Source organism: Eucalyptus grandis, chromosome 1, assembly GCF_016545825.1.
Source record: "Eucalyptus grandis isolate ANBG69807.140 chromosome 1, ASM1654582v1, whole genome shotgun sequence".
NCBI lineage: Eukaryota > Viridiplantae > Streptophyta > Magnoliopsida > Myrtales > Myrtaceae > Eucalyptus > Eucalyptus grandis.
In genome coordinates this window covers 42,310,446-42,338,295 of record NC_052612.1, presented here as the reverse complement: position 1 = coordinate 42,338,295, position 27,850 = coordinate 42,310,446, and the positions used below count along the sequence as shown (strand labels likewise).

At 39.6% G+C, this 27,850-nt stretch overlaps 4 protein-coding genes across 4 annotated transcripts; 2 read left to right on the top strand and 2 right to left on the bottom strand.

Annotated features, from left to right (window-relative positions):
* Nucleotides 1–204: 204 nt before the first annotated feature.
* Nucleotides 205–4,378, bottom strand: LOC104444168 (phosphatidylinositol 4-phosphate 5-kinase 4). The gene is made up of 8 exons (XM_010057799.3): nucleotides 2,945–4,378; nucleotides 2,358–2,525; nucleotides 1,942–2,107; nucleotides 1,743–1,859; nucleotides 1,350–1,543; nucleotides 1,077–1,207; nucleotides 889–961; nucleotides 205–796 (listed from the first exon to the last, which is right to left on the bottom strand). Exons 1-8 carry the CDS (start codon nucleotides 4,171–4,173, stop codon nucleotides 505–507), a joined length of 2,370 nt encoding a protein of 789 aa, XP_010056101.2. The 5' UTR covers nucleotides 4,174–4,378; the 3' UTR covers nucleotides 205–504.
* A 1,252-nt stretch (nucleotides 4,379–5,630) lies between these two features.
* Nucleotides 5,631–6,559, bottom strand: LOC104444162 (hypothetical protein). The gene is made up of 3 exons (XM_010057789.3): nucleotides 6,280–6,559; nucleotides 6,107–6,179; nucleotides 5,631–6,030 (listed from the first exon to the last, which is right to left on the bottom strand). Exons 1-3 carry the CDS (start codon nucleotides 6,453–6,455, stop codon nucleotides 5,782–5,784), a joined length of 498 nt encoding a protein of 165 aa, XP_010056091.1. The 5' UTR covers nucleotides 6,456–6,559; the 3' UTR covers nucleotides 5,631–5,781.
* Nucleotides 6,560–10,730: 4,171 nt separating this feature from the next.
* On the top strand, nucleotides 10,731–17,502 carry LOC104444131 (amino acid transporter AVT1A). Its single transcript, XM_039299332.1, has 12 exons — nucleotides 10,731–10,915; nucleotides 12,471–12,754; nucleotides 12,908–13,122; nucleotides 13,271–13,294; nucleotides 13,374–13,554; nucleotides 13,650–13,869; nucleotides 13,952–14,087; nucleotides 14,189–14,205; nucleotides 14,318–14,466; nucleotides 15,358–15,401; nucleotides 16,660–16,722; nucleotides 17,161–17,502. Exons 1-12 carry the CDS (start codon nucleotides 10,731–10,733, stop codon nucleotides 17,251–17,253), a joined length of 1,611 nt encoding a protein of 536 aa, XP_039155266.1. The 3' UTR covers nucleotides 17,254–17,502.
* A 3,774-nt stretch (nucleotides 17,503–21,276) lies between these two features.
* Nucleotides 21,277–27,849, top strand: LOC104444147 (amino acid transporter AVT1A). The gene is made up of 12 exons (XM_010057763.3): nucleotides 21,277–21,703; nucleotides 23,245–23,528; nucleotides 23,684–23,898; nucleotides 24,047–24,070; nucleotides 24,150–24,330; nucleotides 24,426–24,645; nucleotides 24,728–24,863; nucleotides 24,965–24,984; nucleotides 25,094–25,239; nucleotides 26,156–26,199; nucleotides 26,957–27,019; nucleotides 27,448–27,849. The coding sequence occupies exons 1-12, from the start codon at nucleotides 21,471–21,473 to the stop codon at nucleotides 27,538–27,540; spliced, it is 1,659 nt and encodes a 552-aa protein (XP_010056065.2). The 5' UTR covers nucleotides 21,277–21,470; the 3' UTR covers nucleotides 27,541–27,849.
* The last annotated feature ends 1 nt before the right edge of the window (nucleotide 27,850 follows it).

The following is a 27,850-nucleotide window of genomic DNA, read 5'->3' as shown; positions in this document are numbered from 1 at the left end:
AATTTGTATGCAAGCTATATCTATTGCTATTGATTTGGATGATTGATCGATTTTTCAAACTATAACTATAACTACCCAGGTGGTTATAAAAAATAGAGTACACAAGTCATGCACTGTAAAAAGCTCTTGGTGAAAAAATTAAACAAATATATGATTATGCTCAAAATAATAATTACACAGGATTGGTTTGTGCAAGATCAGGACTAGTCTCAGCATCATCAATTCTATACTAACTCAAATAAAAGAATGGATCAATTACATGTATATAGCTACTCATTTGGACACGACATTACAAAGTTGCAGCCATAAATATTTTGTCACCTTTGTGCAATTATTCTATTTTCCTTCGCACACTCCTATAATATGTGTAGTCTTCCTTGTGCTCTGTACATTGCATTATACAGTTTTTAAGTAATGGCCATCGAAGGTCAGTCAGGCGGCCGGAGTCATCCAAGGAACGCCGGAATCCCAAAGGAAAAATGCCGGCAAATCCACATATCATTTTCACAACTCATCTTCGAGGAAAATTTTGAAGATGAAGTCGCGGAAGCGCCTTGAGTATTGCCTAGGATCGACTGCTGATATCGAAGTCGGATCGTACTGGATGGACTTGTACGCATGCTCGAGCTTCTTGCTGATGTCGTAGTCCTGGAGAATGTCAATGATGCCGAAGAACATCACCACCTCGTAGAATTCTCCGGTAGGTTCGCCTATGAGCTGAAGCTCAGAACCAGCTCTTCTGATTGATCTCTCAACCCGAGCCGGCATGTTCACGCCCAACCTGATGCTAGCCCACCTGCAATCAATCTCTCGGAACGTGTCACATGTTGATGCATTCTTGATGTTTGGAAGAAATTGTGCTATGCTTTGCGAAATTTAGATACAAACCTGGTTGGATCAAGAAGAAGCTGGTCTACATCAGCTCGAGAGAGACGAGGAGCACCTTCATCTTCCTGGTCACCTGCAATGTGAAACGAACCCGGAAAGTTAAGCTCCTATTGCTTCCTTAAAAATTTGTACGTTTCAACACTTAATGATGGAAAAAACGACAGATTCAAAGGATGAAAAGTGATAACCGGTTGGAGTACGAGCTCCAGACGGGATCAGATAACCCGCCACCGACGTCTCCCTGAAGTAAAGACCAACCAAAAGGCTGTAGTCCATGATCCTCTCTTGCTCAAGAAACTCACAGTCCCTATCAATTTGCCTGTTGATGATAGGAACAGTACTGTTATATACCAGCAAGACCAAAAGGGCAATGGGTTTCGGCTAGAAAGATTGATGAAGGAGATTGAAGATCCCTATCCTGTCTGTTGTGGATAACAAGGATGAGCATGCCATCAAATTACCTGCAGAACTCCTGAAACCACGGCTTCTGAAGGCGAAACAAGAAATTCAGATCGAGATCCTTAAGGATAGTATTCCCATCGATCTCTGATTCAGGCTTGTCAGTAGTGCGGCCAAGGGACGAGCCTTTGAGATCAAAGCGCCGATGGATGGTGTACTCTGAACAGAAGAGATTGCCCATGACGATGAACCTTACCTAATTCACCAAACCATGATTTCAGTCGCGAATCTTGCATATGTGCAATTGATGTTTGTGCATTTATTATTTTTTGTTGCAAGATCTAGCTGTTGCTTCATGAAAAAGTTTATAATCATAGTTGCCTAATTAGCTCGACAGGATCTTGGCTTCATTTGCAATTCAAAGAACTGGTAATCTATGTAAAGGCATTCTCTACCTTCCTCTGAATAGGTCCAGTTAGCTTCACACAATGCAGACCATAGAATTTCGTCACCAGAGTATTCTCGAAGGCTCGGAAATGATTATAATAAGCCGAAAGCATCCTCAGAAGCACCTGAATTGTTCGAAATCAGCAGGAAAGACGGAAATAGTATCTGTTTTTTACTCAAACAGCCAGCAAAAGATGCAGAACTCACTTTCACTTCCGCCTTTTTTATCGTCTTAATCATGTATCGGTCGTCATTTGTCAAATAGAAGAAGCTACCGCTCTTGCCAGGAGATGAGAGCTCTCGGAGGGCATCGTTCCCGCAGATCGACAACATGTAATCGGCCGGATCCACCTTGAACAACTTCCTCAGGGTCCTAAAAATCATGTGCAACAGTCAACAGCGTTAAAATTCATACAGAAAACCACGACATAATGTCTCATGCTTCATTTTTTTTTTTTTCTTTTTTTTACTGAATGGCATTTGCCATCAATGCATTTGAATTCGAAGTTCTTTCCAATGGCATGTCGGAATCCAATGGTACAATTTGAGCTTACAAAGCAATAACGATAGTTCGACATGTCAAATCGACAAATCCTTTTTTCATAACTGAACCAAGTACTGACCTGAAAACTAAAGGGCAGTAATCCTTCCATTTGAACTCGCAAGCCTGGTGCGGGGGCGTGTATTTGCTTCCTTCCGGAGGAAACCTCGTCCATACCTTTTGCTTGGGGTCGAAGGCTGATGCCTTGAGATCGAGAGATACTGGCGGAGCGGCTCTTCCAACCGAATGCCTGTGACATGAAAATGATATGCCCATCAGACACATTTACACATACATATGAAAATGCTGTTTGAGCTTTTCTTAAGTGCCTATGCTCAATGAATTTAGATGTCCGATTATAACCAAATCTGGAAGAGAAATCACTTGAAGTGAAAACTCAAGTTCATCCATCTTTAGGTCAGATATTTGATAAGGTTCATTCGCATACCGTGCTTCTGAGACTTTCTGCAGGTCGATAAGGTGATATTTCTTAGTTCTGCACTAAAGTTTACGTACGTCAACCAGACATGACTAAAAATGGAACTGCGGAGCAATGATCCTAGACGCCAACACAGACCACATGAGACGAAATCACCAGAGGCAATTAGGCAAAATGAAATCGCGAAGAGCAGATCCGGTGTGGGAAAAGTTTTAACGTCTGATTTATACCTTATCCCGAGCTGCAGATTGAGCATCAACTCGTAGTTCTTGTGCCCTTTGTAAATTGTCTCCCCTTGCTTCTTCCCAGTTTTAGGCAGCTTCAATTGCCCAGGGAACCCCCCCAGGTTCGCCTTCTCAACATCCAGCCCCAAAAGATCCACCTCCACGTCCCTCCCCAGCTCCTCGCCAATGCCACCGCCATCCCTGTCGTCGCCCTCCAGCATTCGCACCCGGTCAATCCTCCTCTCCGCGCCGACGCTGACTCGCCCATCAACCGACACCCGTTTTGTCCAGGCATCCCCCTTGGATGACCTCCACACCGCCAGCTTCTTCTGCGAGGGCAGGATCGAGACCTTCTCCCCGGTGCAGATCTCACGCCCCGAGAGCCCGTCGTACACCTGCTGGGGGTTCCAGTCAAGCTTATCCCCCTCAGCAGGCGGCGACCCACCCACCGGGTAGTAGCTCCCGCTCTGCTCCTCCGGGTCCTTGCTCCAATTCCCCATGTAAAAACTCCCATCAGGCCACAGGAAAGTCCCATTCCCTTTGGGCAATCCATCTTCCCACAAACCTTCATATCTATGCCCATCAGACCAGGCAAAAGTGCCCTTCCCGCAGATCACACCGTTCTTGAACTCGCCCACATAGCAATCCCCATTGGCCCACTGATACCTCCCGCTCCCTTCCTGCAACCCCCTCCTCCAATCGCCCTCGTAGCAGTCGCCATTCGTGAAGCTCCTGACCCCGTATCCGTGCTTCAGGTTCATGATCCACTCGCCACGATAGACGTCACCGCTCGGGCCGGTGTACGTGCCCTTCCCATCCATGTACCCGCCCTTGAAGTCGCCCTCGTAGATCGCCCCCGACGGCCAGCTGAACCTACCCTTCCCCGTCTTCTTTCCCCGGTGCCACTGGCCGACGTAGATGCATCCGTCTGTCCACAGGTATTTGCCGTACCCATGCGGGAAGTTGTCTTGCCATTGCCCCGTGTAGCAGTCGCCGTTCAGGACGAACTGCTCTGCATGGTAGACCTCGCCGCCACCCATAGAGGCATCGAGGCCACTTTTGTTGTCGTTGTTATTGTTCTTGTTGTCGTCATGGTCGCCGTCCTCGTCCTCATCGTCGGCATGGGCCACGGACATGGTCCCGAAGATGCTGTTGGCGCGCTTCTTGGCGGCCTGCGTCTTGCGTAGGGTCGCCTCCCACGCCTTCATCACCGTGTTGCTGTGTTCTTTGCTCATCTCCTATGATCGAAAACCAAAAAAAAATCCCTGCCCTATCTATTCTTCTCGCCTTCTTACGTCCATCCGCGCGAACACTTGAATCCGATGCATTGTTCGATGCGATCCGACTGCACGTGAAGATCTATATTCTTGTTCTCTCCTCCTGGGTTGGCGCGATGAAGATTCGGAAATGCCTGACGCGTCGGTTCGTTGAAGGTTTTTTTTTCCTCTTTTCCTCGTTCGATCTTCTCTTTCTTGCTAACTATCCATGAATTTGTACGAACGGAGCGAAAAGAGCGATTGAACCAAAGATGGGTTGTTTCATGTCTCTCTGATAAGAAGAATAACTCAACGAACACCCTCCAACGTTCCCGTCTTTTATTTCCTTTTTTTATTTCAGCTGATCATTTTTTGTTCTCTCGTTTCTCCAATCCGAAATTGTCGGAACGCAAGAACTTTTGCATTCAACATTCATGCGCCAGTTGGTGATTTAGTTATCGTCCTCGTCCCCGTCCCCGTCATTTTCAATAATTATAGATTAGAACGATGAGATTATCTCATCCCCAGCCCGACCATAATTGCATTGATTTCTTTCGCGTGTGGCAGGATAATCATGGTTACGGAAAGAATAGGATCCACGATGCTTTCAAGACATGAATATATCTTGGACTTACGTTGGATAGCTGGAACTCGGAAGCATCTCTATGTTTGACCTCAGAAAGATCGAAATATTCGACTATAGTATATTCGATTGTGCAGAAGGATAAAGGAAGTTTAAGATTCTTTCAAAAGGGCTTATAAAGAAGATTATAATTATACATACACACACACACATATGTAAAGCATAAATGAGTATAGTAGGGCTTAAGCCAAATTGATGTACTCTTATGAGTGCGTAATTATATCGTGCCGGGGATGACGTGATGTACAAAACCAACGTAAAATGCTCACATTCTTGTCTTGAGAGATGAATTAGCTTTTCATGCAAATTAGGTGGAAGGGGCGTTGGCATGTCATCGGCTTGTTTTACGCAAGTCATCCCAAGAAGCTAACGCAATCATTAAGGTAAACCAAAAAAATAAAAATAAAGAAGATCGATTGTGAATCATGAAATCTCAATACTCAAACATGCAATTATCAAATGACGAATATGAAATTAGTTTATATTAAGTTTTATTTAAAGAAATGAACACGTACCTTGATATTAATGGGACATATGACTTTTGATTTGTTTGATTTATGAGACTCGATATACCAATCTAAAAACGGTGTTCATGGTGCTATGACCTAGACAGATGGGGAAACCCGGAAGTCATTTTTTTTTTTTTTTAATCTCAAACTTCGGTTTTTTGACATTTTTCAACTTTTTTTCAGAAAAGAATTTGTGACCCCTGTCACTGACCGGTTGAATTCAGGCCTCGGACCAGTTTACGGGCTTCCGGGTATTTCCCTTTTTTTCCTCTACACACCTAGTATAATTTGAATCATCACACGAGCATTAAGCTTGATAAATTGACATTTCAACCAAAAGGCAAGAGCAAACGATCCTCCTCGTCCATATATGAAGGGAAAAGCAGCACGAACTATAGACAAGCCCATATGTAAATGCCGCAGGTTTGAGTCAGTTCATATCTTGTTAATCTTCGCCAGGACGAAGACGGTGAGGGACGTGATACCGGGGATGAAGATCTCATTGGGGACCGCGTCCGGCGCGACCCTTTGCTTGATGAACAGCGCCGTCACTGGGACGCCGAAGAGGTAGAAGAAGATGTCCTTGGCTCCGAAGCCGGTGACCCCCGTGTCCACGATCACCTCTTGCATGATCGTCTGGAACTCTTCCTTGGTCAGCGATTTCCCTTTCCCTTGATGGTGAGTCTGCAATTTTTGACGGCATGAGCCAAACGTAACATTCAAGAATCAAGATATCGAAACTGGGTACGGATTCGCTTACCAGATAAACATGATCCAGAGTGGAGACCTTGGGCACGCAAAATTGCGTGTTCCCCAGCTTCTTATTGATTTCTCTGTCCCAAAGATCGACCATCAACAAGGCAATGAACGCGATACAATTCTTGGAAATAATTCAGAGATATCGAATTCGAGAATCAAGATATCGAAACTCACTCCACGGTTTCGCAGACAAGGTGGTAAAAATCCGCCAAGCCTAATTCCTCCGCCTTTTCTTTATTTCCAGCCTCCACCTTTTCTTTCTCGTCGACGTATTTTTCGTAACATTTCTCGATGATCGGCTCGAACTCTTTCGCACTCTTCTCTCCAGTTCCCCCAAGCGTGTTCCCCATCTCGCTCTTGTTTCGCGAGGCCTTTGTGACAGATTTTGAAGGAGGTTTTCAGGCTGTCTTGCTAAAGAACCATGGAGGGGGCATTGATAAAGGCTTGCAGGGTGGGCATAGTGTGTTATGCATTGCTTTAGGTTGCCAACTTTTTGGGTCCGGAATAAGGACGGGCACGAAAAAATGTAAGTCCGACTAAAGTATACAGTTTTTGGTTACTTTTAAGGAAGGAATCGATTCATGCAATTGATACCAAGTGATCGCAAAGAAGCCTATTATTCCTCCCTTTCTCGATCCTTTTCTACAACCCGAAATATACTCCAATGACAAGTTTCTTCAATGGTTTTCGTTTGCTATAAAAATGGCGAGAAGCTTTTGTCACGGGAAAAGAACAAAAAGGGAGATGAAATAACGAGGAAATGAGAGAGAAAGTATTCTTGGGAAAATTATTAAATTTTTTTTAACTTATTGTATGAATGGCAAAAATTTTAAACTTTTAAATTTGTTTTATTTCATCTTTTTTTTTTTTTAACTTTTTCTTATTTCCCTCCCCTTGTCTACAGTCTTAGTGATGCCCCAGACACTCTTGCTAGCCACAGACGAGGCTTGATGGCCTTGGCTCGGGCCCTCGTTGGGCCACAATAAAAAAAATGGAAAATAAAAATAAAAAATTCACAAGTATTATTTAAAATTGCAAAAATTATTTATGTCAGATCGACCATGCCACGAAAGAAAATTGATGTCCATATTGACGATTTCCGGTCAAAATTAAGTGAAATGATTACGTTGATAAATTGTAAGAACATTTAGAACTAAATTAACTAAATTTGAAATATTGATGATTGAATCGGTATCCATATAATAGATTCAAGACTCTTTATGGTAATTATCCCATGATTATCTATTAATTCTTTAATCTTCGAAACAAGGTGAAACTCATAAATGAGAAAGAAAATTCACGTAATTTCATATCGTTATTTTTTTAATGATGTCTTTTGTTAGTTCACTTAAAACGATTCGTACAAATTAAAGACGACGAGGAAACACCTCATTCTATAATAATAATACCAGTTGTGTCTTACGAATGGTGAATTCCAATCAAGTGGAAAATGCATGCTAAATCTTCACCATTCAAATGGAATATGATTCAATGTATATTTACATTGTGCGGATGGCGGATCGTCCCTTCCTACCGTTTCGTTTGTCAAAAAGAAAAAAAGTAAAATCCTTGCGTAAACTTTTTGACAAAGAACAAAGAAAACGAGGGGGAAATAGGGAAGATCGTCGTGTAGAATTTGGGGTCACGCACGCGGAATCTAGATTCCCTTCATCTCTCTCTTTTTGCGTTTCTTGGACAACGCCAGCCACGCGTGGGGCGACGTTTTGGCAGGAAGCTAAGGTAACGTCGTACTCCGCTGGCCCAAAGTCGTGGGGGGCGAGGGCTGCCCTCACATGTTTCTTTTTGTCTCCATTTCGCCTCGTCACATGCGTTCACTGGCGGGCTGGCGGCTCTGTCCTTTATTGAGAAGTGGACAATCTCCGATGCATCATTCTTCCGCCGAAAGTTGGCGCGAAACGTGCGGCCGCGATACGACCAGGACAGCCCCCCGAAGCGCTTCTCTCCCGCGCGTGAACGCGCGCGAGTCCCCCTAGCTCCCCTTCGGCTTATTTCTCTCAATTCGGAGGTAATTTCGATCAACATTCGTATCGGTTCACATCTCGAGTTTTGAGGATTAGGATTTGCATGTATAAAGATTGATCTCCTTTCGAATTTATCCAAAATCTCAAATCTTTTTCTTTCATGGGACTTTCACCACTAACTTCGACCGACAATGTGGCACTACCATCATTTTTAAACAACATCATGCCGTCACCAATTCCAATTGAACCCTCTGTGCGTCTCACTCTTCGCTATGCTCTCCACGTCTCACTCTTCTCAATCATGGCCAATATCGAGCTTGACGAATTTGCATTGAGCTTCCCTGAGGTTGAGCTCGACATTTGATCGAGTCCGACGCTGGCTAAGCTCAACAAGGTGCAACTTAACAAGAGTGGAGGGTGGCCCCAAGAGGGGAAGGGATGAGCAATGGGTGGCTGGGTGTGTTGGGGTTTTGGGCAAGTGGTTGTTTATTGTGAGCAGATTGGAATGATAAGAGCAATTGGAATGATCGAAGGTTTTGAAAACTGAAGGTGCAAATTCATATTAGGTTGGAATGCGAGGTTTCTTTTTGATATTTTCCCTTTAATGTAATTGAATCTCAGAATGTTATCGAGGCACTAGTCAACTTCATATAGAAAATTGTCAATTTTTGTAACATAGTACATAAGTTTGAAATCCAATGATAAATCAAGGCAACTCGCGAGGGCAGTGATTCACTAATTATTTAGCATAGTGCAAGGTCCAAAGTCTACTAAATATACAATGTGGTTTATGAAATTTTATATATAAGTATCATCTCTTTAAGCATTGTGTTTTTTTTTTTTGTCTTTCTTAATAAATGTTTTTGGCATTTACAAAATCTATCGTCTTTTCGTGAATGATATTCAGAGGAGTATGCCTAGTCAAAAGTATTTGCGAGATAATGAGTAACCAAGTTTCTTACTTTGTCAGCCTTCTTCATATGTCAAAGTTTTCATAGTTTTTCTTCATGTATTAAAGAGTATCTGGGTTTTTTTTTTTTTTTTTTGGTTGGAAATAAGACATTCTTTTATTTAAATCAAGGATTACAAGAAGACGATAAATTAGCTTTAGAACATAAAATATTCAAAAGGGGTTGTGGTGGTGCATATAACCAATTTGTGGGTAAAGACTTGAGGTGATGCGCTTTGGCGATCCAATCGGCTACATGGTTTGCTTCCACAGGGCAGTAGGAGAGTTTTACGGATGAAAGCTGTTGAAGAATTTCTCTGATTTCGGTCACTAAATTTGTCACGGCCCATGGATTAGTAGCCCGGCCCAAAATAACAATCTCTTTATTAATTTGAAATAACGATAAAAAAAAGAGTAAATATATATCAAATTTGGGACACCTATTATGCAACTAATACTCCATTCCTTTCGCAGAAAATATGGCGTTTTTAGAAAATATTTTCGAAAAGCAAATTTTCAAAAAAATGACAATATTTTCCGTTATTCAACTGAAATGTAAAAATGAAGTAAGAAGTATTTTTGCAATTTGGTAAGGAAAATCTTTTCCTTCCTATGCTCTTTTCCATAATTTCTTTTATTTTTAAAATTTTAAATTTCTTTCTTTCTTTTTTTCTTCTTCTTCCTCAACTAGTCACCAGCCACAGTGAGAGGTAGCAAGGCTCCAACTTTCCAGATACCAATGAGTTCGAGCCTCGCCCAGCCTTGTTGCTATGGCGAGGTCCGAGCTCGCCTGACGGCCTCATGTGAGCTCAAGTGAGGCCAAGCGAGGCCCAAGCTTGCCTATAGCTAGTTGTTGACCACTACCGGGGGTGGCGATCGGTTAAAGAAGAATGAGAAAAAAAAAAAAAGAAAGAAAAGGAAAACAATTGAAAAAATTAATTTTTTAAATAAAAAAAAAGAAAATGTCTTTGGTTAAAAAAAAAAAAAAAGCTTAGTTTAGAAATGAAAGAAAGATGATTAAAGCAGAATATATTTTCCCTATTTTTGAAGATTTTCTTTTGTTGAAGAAAAATATTTTTTTTCGATTAATTCATTTTATGTTAAACAAATGTCGAAGTAAGTTTGTTTTCGTTTCATGAAAAATTCAAAAGACGTTTTTTTCTAAGTTGTTTTCGATTAAATGAATAGAGCTTAAACAAGAAAATATGCATTCTCATTGTACGGACTGCTCCCGTAAGTCGATAATACACTATCCATACTTTAAAGATTGAATATTATCTCATTAAACAAGCTTAGCGGGTGTTTCGAAAGCAAACGAATTAGATAAGCAAAATGACGTTACTACCCTTTACGTGCTCGTTCGTGTTTTTGTTTTTTTTTTTTTGAACGGGCTCGTTCGTGTTGAAACGGCACGAACGGCGCGCGCGTGGCCACCCCCACCCCCCGTGGCGTCAGCAAAAGCGGCGCCACGTCAGCCTTTCTCTCCAAAACACAAGTGCCGACACGACCAGCCTCGCCGACACTGAGACTGGTCTGCAATCTCAATCTCCATCTCGATCTTCGGCGCTTCCATAAATGGCAACTCCATCGCCCCTCTTCACCTAAAGACGCGAAGCAGCTTCTGCATCTCCTCCTCCCCCTGCTTCTTCTTTTTCTATCTGTTTCCGAGTCTTGAGTGCACCTCTTGTCCTGCCATGGCGGGGGAGGAGGAGGAGAAGCGGAGAGAGGCGGAGTTCTTCTTGGAGCGCGATGATGTCGACGACGACAGCGAGCACGGAGATCTCGAGGTGAACAAGATTGTAGGTAGCAGCAGCGACGAGGAGGGAGACGAGGGGGCAGGCGGCGCAGGAGGAGGCCGGAGCGGCTCGCCCATCGCCTTGTGTCTCCAAGGTGGCCGCTGAGCTACAGGTGACGGTTTGCTTACGGTTCAACCGAGATCAGTTTTCTATTTCCATGATCAATCGGTCCACGGCGATGCCGTGGGTATGGCGAAAAGCTGCCGTGTCCCTGGATTCGTTGTTGCTTATTTGGTTCTCGGATGTTGTATTCATAGTAGCGAAGGGGGTTCTGTCGATGAATCCAGGTTTTGGCCTTTGTCGGCTTTCGGCAGCGATGCCTGACTTGATTGAAAGGCGGGTGTGTTGAGTTTGTGAATAGTGGACGTGCAATTTTTTTAAACCGTTAAAATATTTAAATAATAAATCATACTTTAATTTAATAAATTAAACTTTTAAAATTGATGAAAATAGCCTTACAAAATCTCATTTGGTATCAAATTAGAATCTAAATTCCGAGTTCAAATCCTCCCAGATTTTTGTATTATTCAACAGAGTATTGATTCTTGGAAATGTATTATGTGGTAGGATGGATTTTGTGCTTCATGGTTGTTTTTTCTTTAGGATTTTCCTCGTTTCCCATTTTACTGTGCCTTTATCAAGATTGAGGGGATATTTTAGTTCGTGTAGAAAGTTGTTTGCTAAAACTTGGAGTTTGCAACCATGCTGCTAGCATACGTTTTTTTCCGCCTGGATCTTTGCTGCAGTGCTGATTCTTAAAAAGAGAAGGCTCAGTTAGAAAATACGACAGATATGAAATTTGATATTCAATTTGCTTGATTGAAGGGAGTATAAAGCCCATATATGTATAGCATTAAATCCGAGCTCGTAAAGGAAATCTAGTCCAATTTGAATAGAACTCCTAATTTGAGTGGTTTTTTTAATTTTAGTACGTTTTTGGTCTCCAATTGGGTTTTGGTTTCTGCTCAACAGAGATTGGTCATAACAATCAATTGTGCGGCGTGCTCGAAGCCAATAGATTAGTGAATTTCTCTGTGATATTAAGAGATTGTTCCGTGAACAATTGTGAGGACTAATTATGGAATTATTGGATGTAATTGAGCGCCAAAAAACACCAAAAAGTGTTTGAGTGACTCGAATTTGTGGTTGTATTCTCTGTCTTATCATTTAATCTATGGTGGAATTTTGTACCATTCTTCCCATGGGAGTAGTCACACTAATTGAACCGCATGAATTTGATATCCAATTGATTCCCTTAGTTTATTGTGTTCATTTTTTTTTCCTTGCAAAATATAGTACTTCACTCAACCATCACATTTACTACAACCCAACTACCTTGTGCTCGTGACGCAGAGCATCCACGTACAACAACTAAACATATATGGCTCTCAATAAAAACAGCTTTTCCCACATCAATAATTGTTCCAGTATACACGAGAAAAGAAATTGCGAGTGGAAAATGAAACAGTCATGTGCATGCCTTATGTTGACTATGACCTCTCTTTCTTAAGCTGAACTAGTGATACTTGAGCTACGGCGGCAATAGTAGAGCTCTGGTGTTTTACTCAGCAATTTGAACTAGAAGGATGCTTTACAGTTTTCAAGTGCTGACCCTCCTCTCTCTACCCTTTGTTGCAGGGAGACTACAGATTCTTACACCATCTCGATGTCGCCAAACTTTGGATTTCTCAGTCGCTCACCGAGTATTAGATATTCAAGCTATGACAATGATTACTGCAAGAGCAACATTGACGCAGGTTCAAAATCTCCTTTACTGACTGAAGAGAGTAAACATCCAAGGGAGGAAGATGTGGTATCAAGAGCACAATCATCATATTCAGCTAAGTCTTCATTTCACCGACAGATTACGGGAGAATTGCCGATCAGTCATGGATGTAGCTTCACCCAGACTGTTTTCAATGGTCCGTAGGGAATTGCACTAGTGGCCACTTGACATCTTCAAGTGATAATTCAATATTTTCACTTTTCCATTAGCGCTCTTGTTCCATAGCCGTTTGGCATGAATTAAGTCTTTGGTTACCAGATGTTTTGTGTTGCTTTTGATTCCAAAATAGGGATCAATGTAGTGGCTGGAGTGGGGCTTCTGTCTACACCTTACACAATAAAAGAAGCTGGATGGGCAAGTCTGGCGATTTTAGCTCTGTTCACCATCATATGCTGTTACACTGCTTCTCTCATGAGAGACTGCTTTGAAAGCAAAGAAGGCATCATTACGTACCCAGATCTAGGACAAGCTGCCTTTGGGAGATATGGGCGTCTTTTCATCTCTGTGAGTTTATGATTTCATGTTCTAATGATGCCTGATTATTAATAGGTTTGTAGGGTAAATTGTCATTTAAGAGAGTAAAAGAAAGGTTCATTGCACGAAAGGGGATTGCCTTTAGTCTAATAGTTGCTTTTCTTGCTTGTTGTTGCAGATCATTTTGTACGCTGAATTATATGTAAGTTCCGACTACAAGCATTGCTTTTACTTTTGCCGTGATAATTCAGCCTATTCACTATCTTAGCTCTTGTCTGCAGTCATATTGTGTGGAGTTCATTATTTTGGAAGGGGATAACCTCACCAGGCTATTTCCGGGAGTATCATTTGATTGGTCTGGTTTTCAGCTGGATTCTTTGCACTTTTTTGGAATTTTAACCGCTCTCATTGTGCTACCTACAGTTTGGTTGAGGGATATACGAGTAATATCATACCTCTCAGGCAAGAATTTCCTTGATTTAATAACCTCTATAATTCTTTTAGTATCTGAACTGCAACTTGGGAAATTCATCTGTGTTCACATTGCATCCTTGCAGCTGGAGGAGTAATTGCTACAGCTTTGATTGTTCTTTGCGTGGTGATACTTGGTACTGGAGAGGGTATTGGATTTCACCAGACAGGTCCCTTGGTCAATTGGAGTGGCATTCCATTTGCCATTGGTGTGTACGGATTTTGCTACTCTGGACATTCTGTTTTTCCAAACATCTATCAGTCAATGGCTGATAAAACAAAATTCAACAAGGCGTTGATCGTGTGGTATGGACTTTCTTCTGGTACATGCTTAACATACTTTCTTTAGTTTACTTTTTATATCATAAAATTTTTCTTGTATATGCAGCTTCATCTTCTGTGTCTTAATATATGGCGGCATTGCAGTCATGGGATATCTCATGTTTGGTCAAAGTACACAATCCCAGATCACCTTAGATATGCCAGGACATTTTATTGCTTCCAAAGTCGCCATATGGACAACAGTGAGTAGGAGATTTTGTGCATTGTGCTGCAAAGCTTCTATCCCTGGTTGAAATATATACCGTTGTGGATTCTAAGCGCCCATTCGTTTTTTCTGTGGCAGGTCATCAATCCATTCACTAAATATCCTTTTTGCATTGCATTTTTGAGTCCTGACAATTAAACAACCGATGCATTCTTTTTTGCTTTTACCTCTACTGATTATAACGTACTTTGTATCCTGAACATTGGATAAATATGCGCTGTTGATGAACCCATTGGCACGGAGCCTAGAAGAGTTGCTGCCTGCAAGAATCTCAGACAATTTTTTATGTTACATTCTGCTTAGAGCAACCCTGGTCATCTCCTCAGTTTGTGTTGCTTTCCTTCTTCCTTTCTTTGGTAAATATTTTAAGTTCCTTTTGACAGCAACAATTCATCCTCGTCATTACTGTTATGCATTTGGATCTAAGATAATTGTATATATTGGGAGTGTGTCGCTTCCAATCTTCAATTCTGAACAGTAGAAAAGGAAAAAGCTGTGACTTAGCTCTGTCGTAGGCCCCCCTCCTCACATTTGTTTAGTCCCATTTTAAATACTAGAAACTGTTCTCTCCCTCTCTTTTCTTGGTTAGTGACCCTTTGCTTGCGTGCTGCCAAAGATGATATTAGCTAAACTAAAAATAAAGGACGACTGGAATTCTGCACTTCAAGGCCATTGGAAAACCTGAGCTGCAAGAATTTTTCATTCAATATTGATACATCCAATAGTAGGGAGACTTAAAATAATTCTTCTTTACCTCGTTAACATGCGACAAAGGTAAGTGCGCTTTATTGTATAAGAAAAGATGAATTCTCCATTATAAAACATTCCATTCCTCAGTATTATATTCCATAATAATATCTTCAAATATTCTACGTTGACATATTCATCACATCTATATTGAAGTGACAAACTTTACTTATCATTTTGCAGTTTCTCTAATGAGAAACCCACATTGAGACACTAATAGACACTCGACGTTAGGAACTTTCTTTGAACACATTCTACAAGTGAATCTGCACATACTGATGAGGGTTGCTCGTCTTTAGAATTTCAGAAGAGCATACTGCACAAAAAGTAAATAAAGTACTTAAACTTTGCATCAGCACAAACCTCATATCACTAAAGATTGACAGCTTCTATGACTTTAACTGTTTGCTCACCCGTTGTTTCCAGCTACATCTAGTATTTCAACAAGTACTTGACATTTATGCAGTGTTGTTAGTGTAACTTTTTCTGGTTTGATGCAGGTCTTGTAATGGCTTTGATTGGTTCCCTCCTAAGTGTTCTTGTGGTAGGGATATTATCTCGTTAACTTGAATTTGGATTTATATTTTTCTTCTGTGTAGCCTTGCTGTGTCTGAGTTTCCAGAGTAATTCATTTGCGTCCATTCTTATTTGGAATTGTTAAAAAAAAATTGAATTTGTGTATGCGGAAGCATGGAAGTATGGTTTTGGTATTAATGATAGTTTTTGTTAGTGATATGTGCAAGTGTATGGTGTAGTTTATAGAGGATGGACAGGGGACAAAATATGATAATTAAAGAATAAAGAACATGGGATATAATTTATCTAGTTGATGGAAATGGATGGTACAAGATGTTTTGGTAATGGAGGAATATTTCATGATATAGAAACTATCTTTAACTCTACTCCTCCACACCGGTGGAGGTATAAACCTCACACACACTGAATGAACTACAAGCCTATTTATAGGCGTGAGTCACCGCCTTAGTACAACATTCTAGATTTCTATAGAATGTTGTCCATGTAGGCTTCATCTAGGAAATTTTAGATTGTAGTTCTTCTAGAGACTTCTCTTACATGCTGGACATTTTCCTCTTTCTTCCAGAAACTTCATCTAGGGAATTCTAGAAGTTTAGCAACTCTAGGAAATTCTAGAAAATGGATCACCATTTTCAACAGGAATATTGATAAATGGACCATTTTTTTTCTTAACAAGGTCAAAACCAGGTCTCGTGCTGCATTTTATTAAAGATTTGATCGACTCTGAACCTCTTTCTATTGATAGACCTCATCATTACTTTTGTCTGCAAATGAGCATTCGGTCACTATTTGACACACTTCTATTTCTTCTTTTTGTTTTAGTCCACACTTCCATGTCTATTAGGGGATTAATTTTGTGCAGCAATTGTTCAAAGATTCTGTAGTTGAATCACACAAGCACGTCTCTCGATTTTGGCTAGAATCTATATACATTTTTTTACATGTTTTGAGAACTTAGAAGCAATTTGAACTCCAACAAACTAAGATTTAGTGATTTCACAGTTAATTTTCAGTTAGAAACAGACAACGCTAATCAGTTTAGCATAGTGGATCCTCAAATTCTTCTTGGTAAAATTGTGCCATTGTGTTGATATTTTATTAGTTAATTCATAGTATTGACATCTTCCTTGAGGAGTATAAGCAATAAGTCGACAATATTGAGGCTATGTTATTGTCTCTTGAATGTCCATCTCACCCGTTATTGAAGAATACAAGTCTTGTGCTCATGATTTTCTGAACCATGTAAAATTTTATCCTTGATTCAGGCAGTAATTGTTCCAGCTTTGTGCTTTCTGAGGATCATGGGGAACAAAGCGACAAAATTGCAGGTACTTCAGACTTGATCTTGGGTAAAACTTGCACTGGCAGAAGTGAATTCAACTTGAAGGAGAGAAGTAAAAGTACGAGGCTTATAGAAATGTGGCATACATAAGATAGGCTGTGTGGCCCTTACAGTCTTGATCATGCTTCCTTTTACTATTCCCCTTTTGGGGACAGAAAATAGGAAAGCAGAATTTTTCTTGAGAAGATGGACTTTCAATGGTTACTTAAGTACTATGAATCCAGAAATTAGCTTGACAAACACTAATCTGCAGGAGGTCATCTCAGCAGTGGCTTTGATGTTCTTTTTGCTAACTAAGCAGAACAATGCAGCATCCGCCTTATTTAATGAATTTTTTTCTAGACACTATGATCCTATCGGCACAGTACCCTTCTGTCCACTGCTCCAGTTGCTGATAGATTTTCTTTTCACCCGACATGTTCAGGTTGTTCTGAGTACTGCAATCGTGGTCGTGGGCGTCATCAGTGCTGCGCTGGGGACGTATTCTTCCATTTCCCAGATTGCAAAGAGTTACTGAAGAGGAGATTCAGCCACTCAATCCAATAGAGCTTTAGGCATCATCAGTCCCTTCTATACTTATAAGCTTCATGGAACTTCAGCACCAGATTAATGTGATTATCAACTGTCTTTTTTGTAGTGTTAATTGCTCAGCTCAGAGAAAAAAGGAACAGGAGTAAAAGCTGTCCTTGCTTTGTGTGTGTTAGTGATGCTGGCTGGCATTACTCTTTGACTCGTGTGGGTGATATTCATGTTTGTAACCAATTGATCAGAGGTGTAATAAAAAAAAGTTCTGCTTAACTAAGAATGGGGAAAATTGGATTGGATTTGGAAAGTTATAAAGCCGAAAACAGTTGATTAATTAGATAAAGCATTTTCAAATATACTTTTTGACTGGTGTGACTTATTTTGAGCTCTTCATATGTGGTACAATTATTTAAATAAATAAAAAAATTAACCAATATATTTTGAACATAAAATTGATAAAATTTTGGAAGTTAAGTATAAAGAAAACACCCAATAAAAACTGAACAGAAGTAGAACAAACTGAAGACATATCTTCTTAAATAACAAACTTTTACTAATGTATAACTTATTCTTTGAGGCTTTTTGATGCACTGCATAAAAAGTTGCAATGTAAAAAGATCAATTTAATCAGGACAATTTAGCCTTGGCCTAGGCGGGAGTCAACCTTGCCCAGGCGAGGCTCAATCCACAGAAAGAAAAGAGAAAGGAGAAAACAGTTTTTAAAAAATGTCCATGTCAATGTCAACCCTTGCTTGTGGCCGACAATTGGCCAACAGCATAAAAAAAATAATAATAATAAGGGAAAGGAAAAAAGAAGAATATTAAAAAAAAAATGTAAATATTAGCACCAGTCTTACCGGTCGATATCCACGTCAATTATTTTTTACCTAAATTAGTTGGGTGGATAGAATTGCTACTAACATAAAAAGGTTTAGGATTAAATTGACCTATTGAAAAAGTTGAACAAGACTAAAGCCATCAATAAAATAATATCTCCAAATAGAAATATAAAATGCTTTTATTAATGTATTAGTCTATGGACTTTTCTCAATTTTTTCAAGAAATTTTTTTTTTTATCGATTTTGGTCTTAATTATATATTTGTCTATTCGAGCTAGACTCACCGTTGAATATAGAGGTGCAACAATGCTGAGCTAAAGGCCACATCCATGCTATATCAACGCATAGACATCCTACATCGCGACCATAAGAGGAGGAGAAGCCTACCATGTAAGCTGTAATTCTAAGGCCCTATTTGATAATACACTGAGAACAACTAATTATGTTCTTTTATTTCTCGGAAAAAAAAAAAAAAAACAGAAATTCAATTGGTAAATTTTTTATTCTTGGGAACAAAAAGATTTTTATTCTAAGAAGTAGAAAAAGTTATTTCTTATTCCCAATAACATTTCCTAGAATCAAGTCTCATATTTCTTTACTTTTCTCTTTCCTCTTCTTCTTCTTCTTCCTTTTGGCCAGTCGCTGACATCAATCATGGCCCGTGACTGGCCAAACAAGGCCTGACAGCCTCGCTAAAGCATTGCCTACCCCCGGCAATGTCGAGCCACGGTGAGGCTCATTAACTTGAGCCTCACCTAGGCCAACGCGAAGCTAGGCCTTGCCAGCCGACATGAGGCCAACCTCATGCCACTTGGGTGAGGTTGAGCTGTGCTGATGGCCGGCCTCGCCCAAACCTAGTGAGACCGAGGCTCACAATGGCTAGGTGAGTCTCTGACAAGCTCGTCAAACCTCGCCTAGACGGTTGCCGACCACAAAGAAGGAGGAAGAAGAAAAAGAAAAATTAAAAAGAAAAAAAAAAAAATTTAATAAAAGTATTAAAAATTAAAAGAAACAAAAAAATTTAAGAATCATATTAAACGCATTTTTATCCTGAAAATAGAAATTTTGGATAGTTATCAAGCACCTTCAAAAACTCAAAAATTGCTCTCAAAAACAGAATTAAAAAAAAAATCATTTATGAGCAAAAACTGTTTAAGGAAATAGAATTATTACCAAACACGCCCTAAGAGTTTGTCTCGACAATGGTTCTATTCCTTTGTTTTTCTGTTCTTTTGCTCCCTAGAATAGAAAAGAACATAAATTTGTTTAGTCATATTAATTAATTTTTCTATTTCTCGGAATAAAAAAGTGATAGGGGAATAGATTTAGAACAACAATGGAAATAAATTAATAAATAAGTAGTTTTTATTTATTTATTTCCAGGAACAATTTATAGAAATAAGTCTATTTCTTCTTTTCTTTTTCTTTTTTTCTTCTTCTTCCTTGTCATTCGTGGCCATTCGCCGTCGATCGCTACCAACCACTGTCAATGGTTGACAACCGGTGAAGAAAAAGAAAAAAAAAAAAAAAATAAAAAAAAAAATTACAAGAATACTACTTTACAGAAATATTTATGAATCGTACCAAACGCATTCTCGTTCTTCTTTTATTTTGAGAATATAAATTTTATTAAGTTACCAAATGTGTTCTTTTACTCATAAATTGTTTCAAGGAATAAAAAAATTTAAAAAAATTGAAAAAAATATTAAAAAATATTTTAAATTTACCATATCAGCTTTCTCCGAACGGCCAGCGTCCCACCAGCTGGCCAATTTTGGCCGGATGGACTAAACTGGCACAATTGTAAAGGTTTAGGATTAAATTGGCTAAAAAAAAGTTTATGACTGAATTTGCACAATTTTTTGGTAATTTTCCCAATAAATGTTTTTGGCATTTGCAAAATCTACCGTCTTTTCGTGAATGATATTCAGAGGAGTATGCCCTCAAAAGTATTTGCGTGAGATAATGAGTAACCAAGTTTCTTACTTTGTCAGCCTTCTTCATATGTCAAAGTTTTCATAGTTTTTCTTCATGTATTAAAGAGTATATGGGGTTGAAGAAAATGAAAATACCAATCTCGTTATTAATTTGAAATAATGATAAAAAAGAGTAAAAAAAAAAATTATATCAACTTTGGGATGCCTATTATGCAACTAATACTCCATTCATTTTCCAGAAAATATTGCATTTTTAGAAAATGTTTTGGAGAAGCAAATTCTCAAAAAAAAAAAAAAATGAGAATATTTTCCATTATTGGGCTGAAATCTAAAAACGAAGTAAGAAGTATTTTCCGCCGTTTGGTAAGGAAAATCTTTTCCTTCATGTGCTCTTTTCCAAAATTTCTTTTATTATTTTATTTTTAAATCAATTTTTTAATTTTTTTTTTTTTCTTCTTCTCTCTCAACTAGTCTCTAGCCACAGCAATAGCTAGCAAGGTTCTAACTTGCCAAATATCGGTGAGTTCGAGCCTCACCCATCCTTTTTGCTATGGCGAGGTCCAAGCTCCCTCGATAGCTTCGTGTCAGCTCAAGTGAGGCCAGGCGAGGCCCAAGCTTGCCCGTAGCTAGTTGCTAACCACTGTTGGGGCCGGTGATCAACCAAAGAAGAAGGAGAAAAAAAGGAAAAAAAAATTAAAAAAATTAAATTTTTAAATAAAAAAGGAAAATGTGTTTGGTAAAAAAAAAAAAAATGCTTAGTTTAGAAGTGAAAGAAAGATGATTAAAAGCATAATATATTTTCTCCTATTTTCAAAGATTTTCTTTTGTTGATGGAAAATGTTTTATTCGACTAATTTATTTTTTGTGGAACAAATGTCAAAATAAGTTTGTTTCATTTCATGAAAAATTCAGAAGACGTTGTTTTGTAAGTTGTTTTCGATTAAATGAATAGAGCTTAAATAAGAAAATATGCATTCTCATTGTACGGATGCTCCCGTAAGTCGATAATACACTATCCGTACTTTGGAAATTGAAGATTATCTCATTAAACAAGCTTAGCGGGTGTTTCGAAAACAAACGAATTAGATAAAGAAAATGACGTTACTACCCTTTACAAGCTCGTTTGTCTTGAGACTGCACGAACGGCGCGCGCGGGGCCACCCCCACCCCCCGTGACGTCAGCCAAAAGAAGAAACATCGGCGCCACGTCAGCCCTTATCTCCAAAACACAAGTCCCGACACGACCACCTCCCCGCAGACACTGACACTGGTCTGCAATCTCAATCTCCATCTCGATCTGCGGCGCCTCCATATCTGGCAACTCCGTCGCCCCCTCTTCACCTAAAGACGCGAAGCAGCTTCTGCATCTCCTCCTCCCCCTGCTTCTTCTTTTCTATCTGTTTCCGAGACTTGAGTGCAGTTCTTGTCCTGCCATGGCGGGGAAGGGGGAGGAGAAGCGGAGAGAGGCCGACTTCTTCTTGGAGCGCGATGAAGTCGACGACGACAGCGAGCACGGAGATCTCGAGGTGAACAAGATCGGAGGTAGCAGCAGCAGCAGCGGCAGCAGCAGCGAGGAGGAGGGAGAAGAGGGGGCAGGCGGCGCCGGAGGAGGCCGGAGCGGCTCGCTCATCGCCTTCGTGTCTCAAAGGTGGCCGCAGAGCTACAGGTGAGGGTTTGCTTACGGTTTAAGCGAGATCAGTTTTCTATTTCCATGATCGATCGGTCCACGGCGACGCCGTGGGTATGGCGAAAAGTTGCCGTGTTCCTGGATTCGCTGTTGCTTATTTGGTTCTCGGATGCTGTATTCATAGTAGCGAAGGGGGTTCTGTCGATGAATCCAGGTTTTGGCCTTTGTCGGCTTTCGGCAGCGATGCCTGACTTGACTGAAAGGCGGGTGTGTTGAGTTTGTGAATAGTGGACGTGCAATTTTTTTAAACCGTTAAAATATTTAAATAATAAATTATACTTTAATTTAATAAATTAAACTTTTAAAATTGATGAAAATAGCCTTACAAAATCTCATTTGGTATCAAATTAGAATCTAAATTCCGAGTTCAAATCCTTCCAGATTTTTGTATTATTCAACAGAGTATTGATTCTTGGAAATGTATTATGTGGCAGGATGGATTTTGTGCTTCCTAGTTGTTTTTTCTTTAGGAGTTTCCTCGTTTCCCATTTTACTGTGCCTTTATCAAGATTGAGGGAATGTTTTAGTTCGTGCAAAAAGCTGTTTGCTAAAACTTGGAGTCTGCAACCATGCTGCTAGCATACGTTTTTTTCCAACCTGGATCTTTGTTGCAGTGCTGATTCTTAGAAAGAGAATGCTTAGTTAGAAAATATGACAAATATGAAATTTGATATTCAATTCGCTTGATTGAAGGGAGTATAAGGCACATATATGTATAGTATTAAATCTGAGCTCGTAAAGGAAATCTAGTCCAATTTGAATAGAACTCCGAGTGGTTTTTTAATTTTAGTAGGTTTTTGGTCTTCAATTGGGTTTTGGTTTTTGCTCAACAGAGATTGGTCATAACATTCAATTGTGTGGTGTGCTTGAAGCCAATAGATTAGTGAATTCTCTGTGATATTGAGAGATTGTTCTGCGAGCAATTGTGAGGACTAATTATGGAATTATTGGATGTAATTGAGCGCCAAAAAACACCAAAGAGTATTTGAGCAACTCGAATTTGTGGTTGTATTCTCTGTCTTATCATTTAATCGATGGTGGAATTTCGTACCATTCTTCCCATGGGAGTAGTCACACTAATTGAACCACATGAATTTGATATCCAATTGATTCCCTTAGTTTATTGTGTTCATTTTTTTTCCTCGCAAAATATAGTACTTCACTCAAGCATCACATTTACTACAATCCAACTACCTTGTGCTCGTGACACAGAGCATCCACGTACAACAACTAAACATATTTGGTTCTCAATAAAAACAGCTTGTCCCACATCAATAATTGTTCCCAGTATACACGAGAAAAGAAATTGCGAGTGGAAAATGAAACAGTCAAGTGCATGCCTTAAGTTGACTATGACCTCTCTTTCTTAAGCTGAACTAGTGATACTTGAGCTACGGCGGCAATGGTAAAGCTCTGGTGTTTTACTCAGCAATTTGAATTAGAAGGATGCTTTACGGTTTTCAAGTGCTGACCCTCTTATATTTGTCCTTGTCACCTCCTCTCTCTACCCTTTGTTGCAGGGAGACTACAGATTCTTACACCATCTCGATGTCGCCAAACTTTGGATTTCTCAGTCGCTCACCGAGTATTAGATATTCAAGCTATGACAATGATTACAGCAAGAGCAACATTGACGCAGGTTCAAAATCTCCTTTACTGACTGAAGAGTATAAACATTCAAGGGAGGAAGATGTGGTATCAAGAGCACAATCATCATATTCAGCTAAGTCTTCATTTCGCCGACAGATTACGGGAGAATTGCCGATCAGTCATGGATGTAGCTTCACCCAGACTGTTTTCAATGGTCCGTAGGGAATTGCACTAGTGGCCACTTGACATCTTCAAGTGATAATTCAATATTCTCACTTTTCCATTAGCGCTCTTGTTTCCATAGCCGTTTGGCATGAATTAAGCCCTTTGGTTACCGGATGTTTTGTGTTGCCTTTGATTCTAAAATAGGGATTAATGTACTGGCTGGAGTGGGGCTTCTATCTACACCTTACACAATAAAAGTAGCTGGATGGGCAAGTCTGGTGATTTTAGTTCTGTTCGCCATCATATGCTGTTACACTGCTTCTCTCATGAGAGACTGCTTTGAAAGCAAAGAAGGCATCATTACATATCCAGATCTAGGACAAGCTGCCTTTGGGAGATATGGGCGTCTTTTCATCTCTGTGAGTTTATGATTTCATGTTGTAATAATGCCTGATTATTAATAGGTTTGTAGGGTAAATTGTCATTTAAGAGAGTAAAAGAAAGGTTCATTGCACAAAATGGGATTGCCTTTAGTCTAATAGTTGCTTTTCTCGCTTGTTGTTGCAGATCATTTTGTACGCTGAATTATATGTAAGTTCCGACTACAAGCATTGCTTTTACTTTTGCCGTGATAATTCAGCCTATTCACTATCTTAGCTCTTGTCTGCAGTCATATTGTGTGGAGTTCATTACTTTGGAAGGGGAAAACCTCACCAGACTATTTCCGGGAGTATCATTTAATTGGTCTGGTTTTCAGCTGGATTCTTTGCACTTTTTTGGAATTTTAACCGCTCTCATTGTGCTACCTACAGTTTGGTTGAGGGATCTACGAGTAATATCATACCTCTCAGGCAAGAATTTCCTTGATTTAGTAGCCTCTATAATTCTTTTAGTATCTGAACTGCAAAATGGGAATTTCATCTGTGTTCACATTGCATCCTTGCAGCTGGAGGAGTAATTGCTACAGCTTTGATTGTTCTTTGTGTGGTGATACTTGGTACTAGAGAGGGTATTGGATTTCACCAGACAGGTCCCTTGGTCAATTGGAGTGGCATTCCATTTGCCATTGGTGTGTACGGATTTTGCTACTCTGGACATTCTGTTTTTCCAAACATCTATCAGTCAATGGCTGATAAAACAAAATTCAACAAGGCATTGATCGTGTGGTACGGACTTTCTTCTGGTACATGCTTAACATACTTTCTTTAGTTTACTTTTTATATCCTAAAAGTTTTCTTGTATATGCAGCTTCATCTTGTGCGTCTTAATATATGGTGGCATTGCAGTCATGGGATATCTCATGTTTGGTCAAAGTACACTATCCCAGATCACCTTAAATATGCCAGGACATTTTATTGCTTCCAAAGTCGCCATATGGACAACAGTGAGTAGGAGATTTTGTGCATTGTGCTGCAAAGTTTCTATCCCTGGTTGAAATATATACCATTGTGGATTCTAAGCGTCCATTCATTTTTTCTGTGGCAGGTCATCAATCCGTTCACTAAATATCCTTTTTGCATTGCATTTTTGAGTCCTGACAATTAAACTGATGCATTCTTTTTTGCTTTTACCTCTACTGCTTATAACGTACTTTGTATCCTGAACATTGGATAAATATGCTCTGTTGATGAACCCACTGGCACGGAGCCTAGAAGAGTTGCTGCCTGCAGGAATCTCAGACAATTTTTTATGTTACATTCTGCTTAGAACAACCCTGGTCATCTCCTCAGTTTGTGTTGCTTTCCTTCTTCCTTTCTTTGGTAAATATTTTAAGTTCATTTTCACAGCAACAGTTCATCCTCATCATTACTGTTATGCATTTGGATCTAAGATAATTGTATGTATTGGGAGTGTGGACAATCTTCAATTCTGAACAGGAGAAAAGGAAAAGGTTGTGACTTAGCTCTGTCATAGCCCCCCTTCCTCACATTTGTTAAGTCCTATTTTAAAAACTAGCAACTGTTCTCTATCTCTCTTTTCTTGGTTAGTGACCCTTTGCTTGCGTGCTGTCAAAGATGATATTAGCTTCACTAAACATTAAGGACGATTGGAATTTCTGCACTTCAAGGCCATTGGAAAACCTGAGCTGCAAGAATTTTTCATTTAATATTGATACATCCAATAGTTGGGAGACTCAAAATAATTCTTCTTTTCCTCGTTAACATGCGACAAAGGTAAGTGCGCTTTATTGTATAAGAAAAGATGAATTCTCCGTTATGAAACATTCCATTCCTCAGTATTATATTCCATAATAATATCTTCAAATATTCTACATTGACATATTCATCACATCTATATTGAAGTGACAAACTTTACTTATCATTTTGCAGTTTCTTTAATGAGAAACCCACATTGAGACACTAATAGATACTCGACGTTAGGAACTTTCTTTGAACACATTCTACAAGTGAATCTGCACATACTGATGAGGGTTGCACGTCTTTAGAATTTCAGAAGAGAGTACTGCACAAAGAGTAATTAAAGTACTTAAACTTTGCATCAGCACAAACCTCATATCTCCGAAGATTGACAGCTTCGCTCCGACTTTAACTGTTTGCGAAGCTGCTCCGACTTTAACTGTTTGCTCACCCATTGTTTTCAGCTACATGTAGTCTTTCAACAAGTACTTGACATTTATGCAGCATTGTTAGTGTAACTTTTTCTGGTTCGATGCAGGTCTTGTAATGGCTTTGATTGGTTCCCTCCTAAGTGTTCTTGTGGTAGGCATATTACCTTGTTAACCTGAATTTGGATTTATATTTTTCTTCTGTGTAGCCTTGCTTTGTCTGATGGTTTTTCCAGAGTAATCCATTTGTGTCCATTCATATTTGGAATATTGATAAATGGACCATTTTTTTTTCTTAATAAGGTCAAAACCAGGTCTCGTGCTGCATTTTGTTAAAGATTTGATCGACTCTGAACCGCTATCTATCGCATTGACATTTTCCAACGGATAGACCTCATCATTACTGTTGTCTGCAAATGAGCATTCAGGCACTATTTGACACCCTTCTATCCTTTTCGTTTTAGTCCACACTTCCATGTCTATTAGGGGACTAAGTTTTTGTGCAGCAATTGTTCAAAGATTCTGTAGTTGAATCACACAAGCACGTCTCTCAATTTTGGCTAGAATCTATATAGATTTTTTTACATGTTTTGAGAACGTAGAAGCAATTTGAACTCCAACAAAATAAGATTTAGTAATTTCATAGTTAATTTTCAGTTAGAAACAGACAAAGCTAATCAGTTTAGCTTAGCGGATCCTCAAATTCTTCTTGGCAAAATTGTGCCATTGTGTTGATATTCGATCAGTTAATTCATAGTATTTGACATCTTCCTTGAGGAGTATAAGCAATAACTCAACAGTATTGAGGCTCTGTTATTGTCTCTTGAATGCTCGTCTCACCTGTTATCGAAGAATACAAGTCTTGTGCCCACGATTTTTCTGAACCATGTAAAATTTTATCCTTGATTCAGGCAATAATTGTTCCAGCTTTGTGCTTTCTGAGGATCATGGGGAACAAAGCGACAAAAATGCAGGTACTTCAGACTTGATTTTGGGTAAAACTTGCACTGGCAGAAGTGAATTCAACTTGAAGGAGAGAAGTAAAAGTACAAGGCTTATAGAAATGTGGCATACATAAGATAGGCTGTGTGGCCCTTACAGTCTTGATCATGCTCGCTTTTACTATTCCCCTTTTGGGGACAGAAAATAGGAAAGCAGAATTTTTCTGGAGAAGATGGACTTTCAATGGTTACTTAAGTACTTTGAATCCAGAAATTAGCTTGGCAAACACTAATCTGCAGGAGGTCGGCAGTGGCTTTGATGTTCTTTTTGCTAACTAAGCAGAACAATGCGGCATCCGCCTTATTTAATGAATTTTAGACACTATGATCCTATTGGCACAGTACCCTTCTGTCCACTGCTCCAGTTGCTGATAGATTTTCTTTTCACTTGACATGTTCAGGTTGTTCTGAGTACTGCAATCGTTGTCGTGGGTGTCATCAGTGCTGCGCTGGGGACGTATTCTGCCATTTCCCAGATTGCAAAGAGTTACTGAAGAGGAGATTCAGCCACTCAATCCAATAGAGCTTTAGGCATCATCAGTCCCTTCTATACTTATAAGCTTCATGGAACTTCAGCACCAGATTAATGTGATTATCAACAGTCTTTTTTGTAGTGTTAATTGCTCAGTTCAGAGAAAAAAGGAACAGGAGTAAATGCTGTCCTTGCTTTGTGTGTGTTAGTGATGCTGGCTAGCGTTACTCTTTGACTCGTGTGGGTGATTTTCATGTTTGTAACCTATCGATCAGAGGTGTAATAGAACTGCTTAACTAAGAACGAAGGGAAATTGGATTGGATTTGGAAAG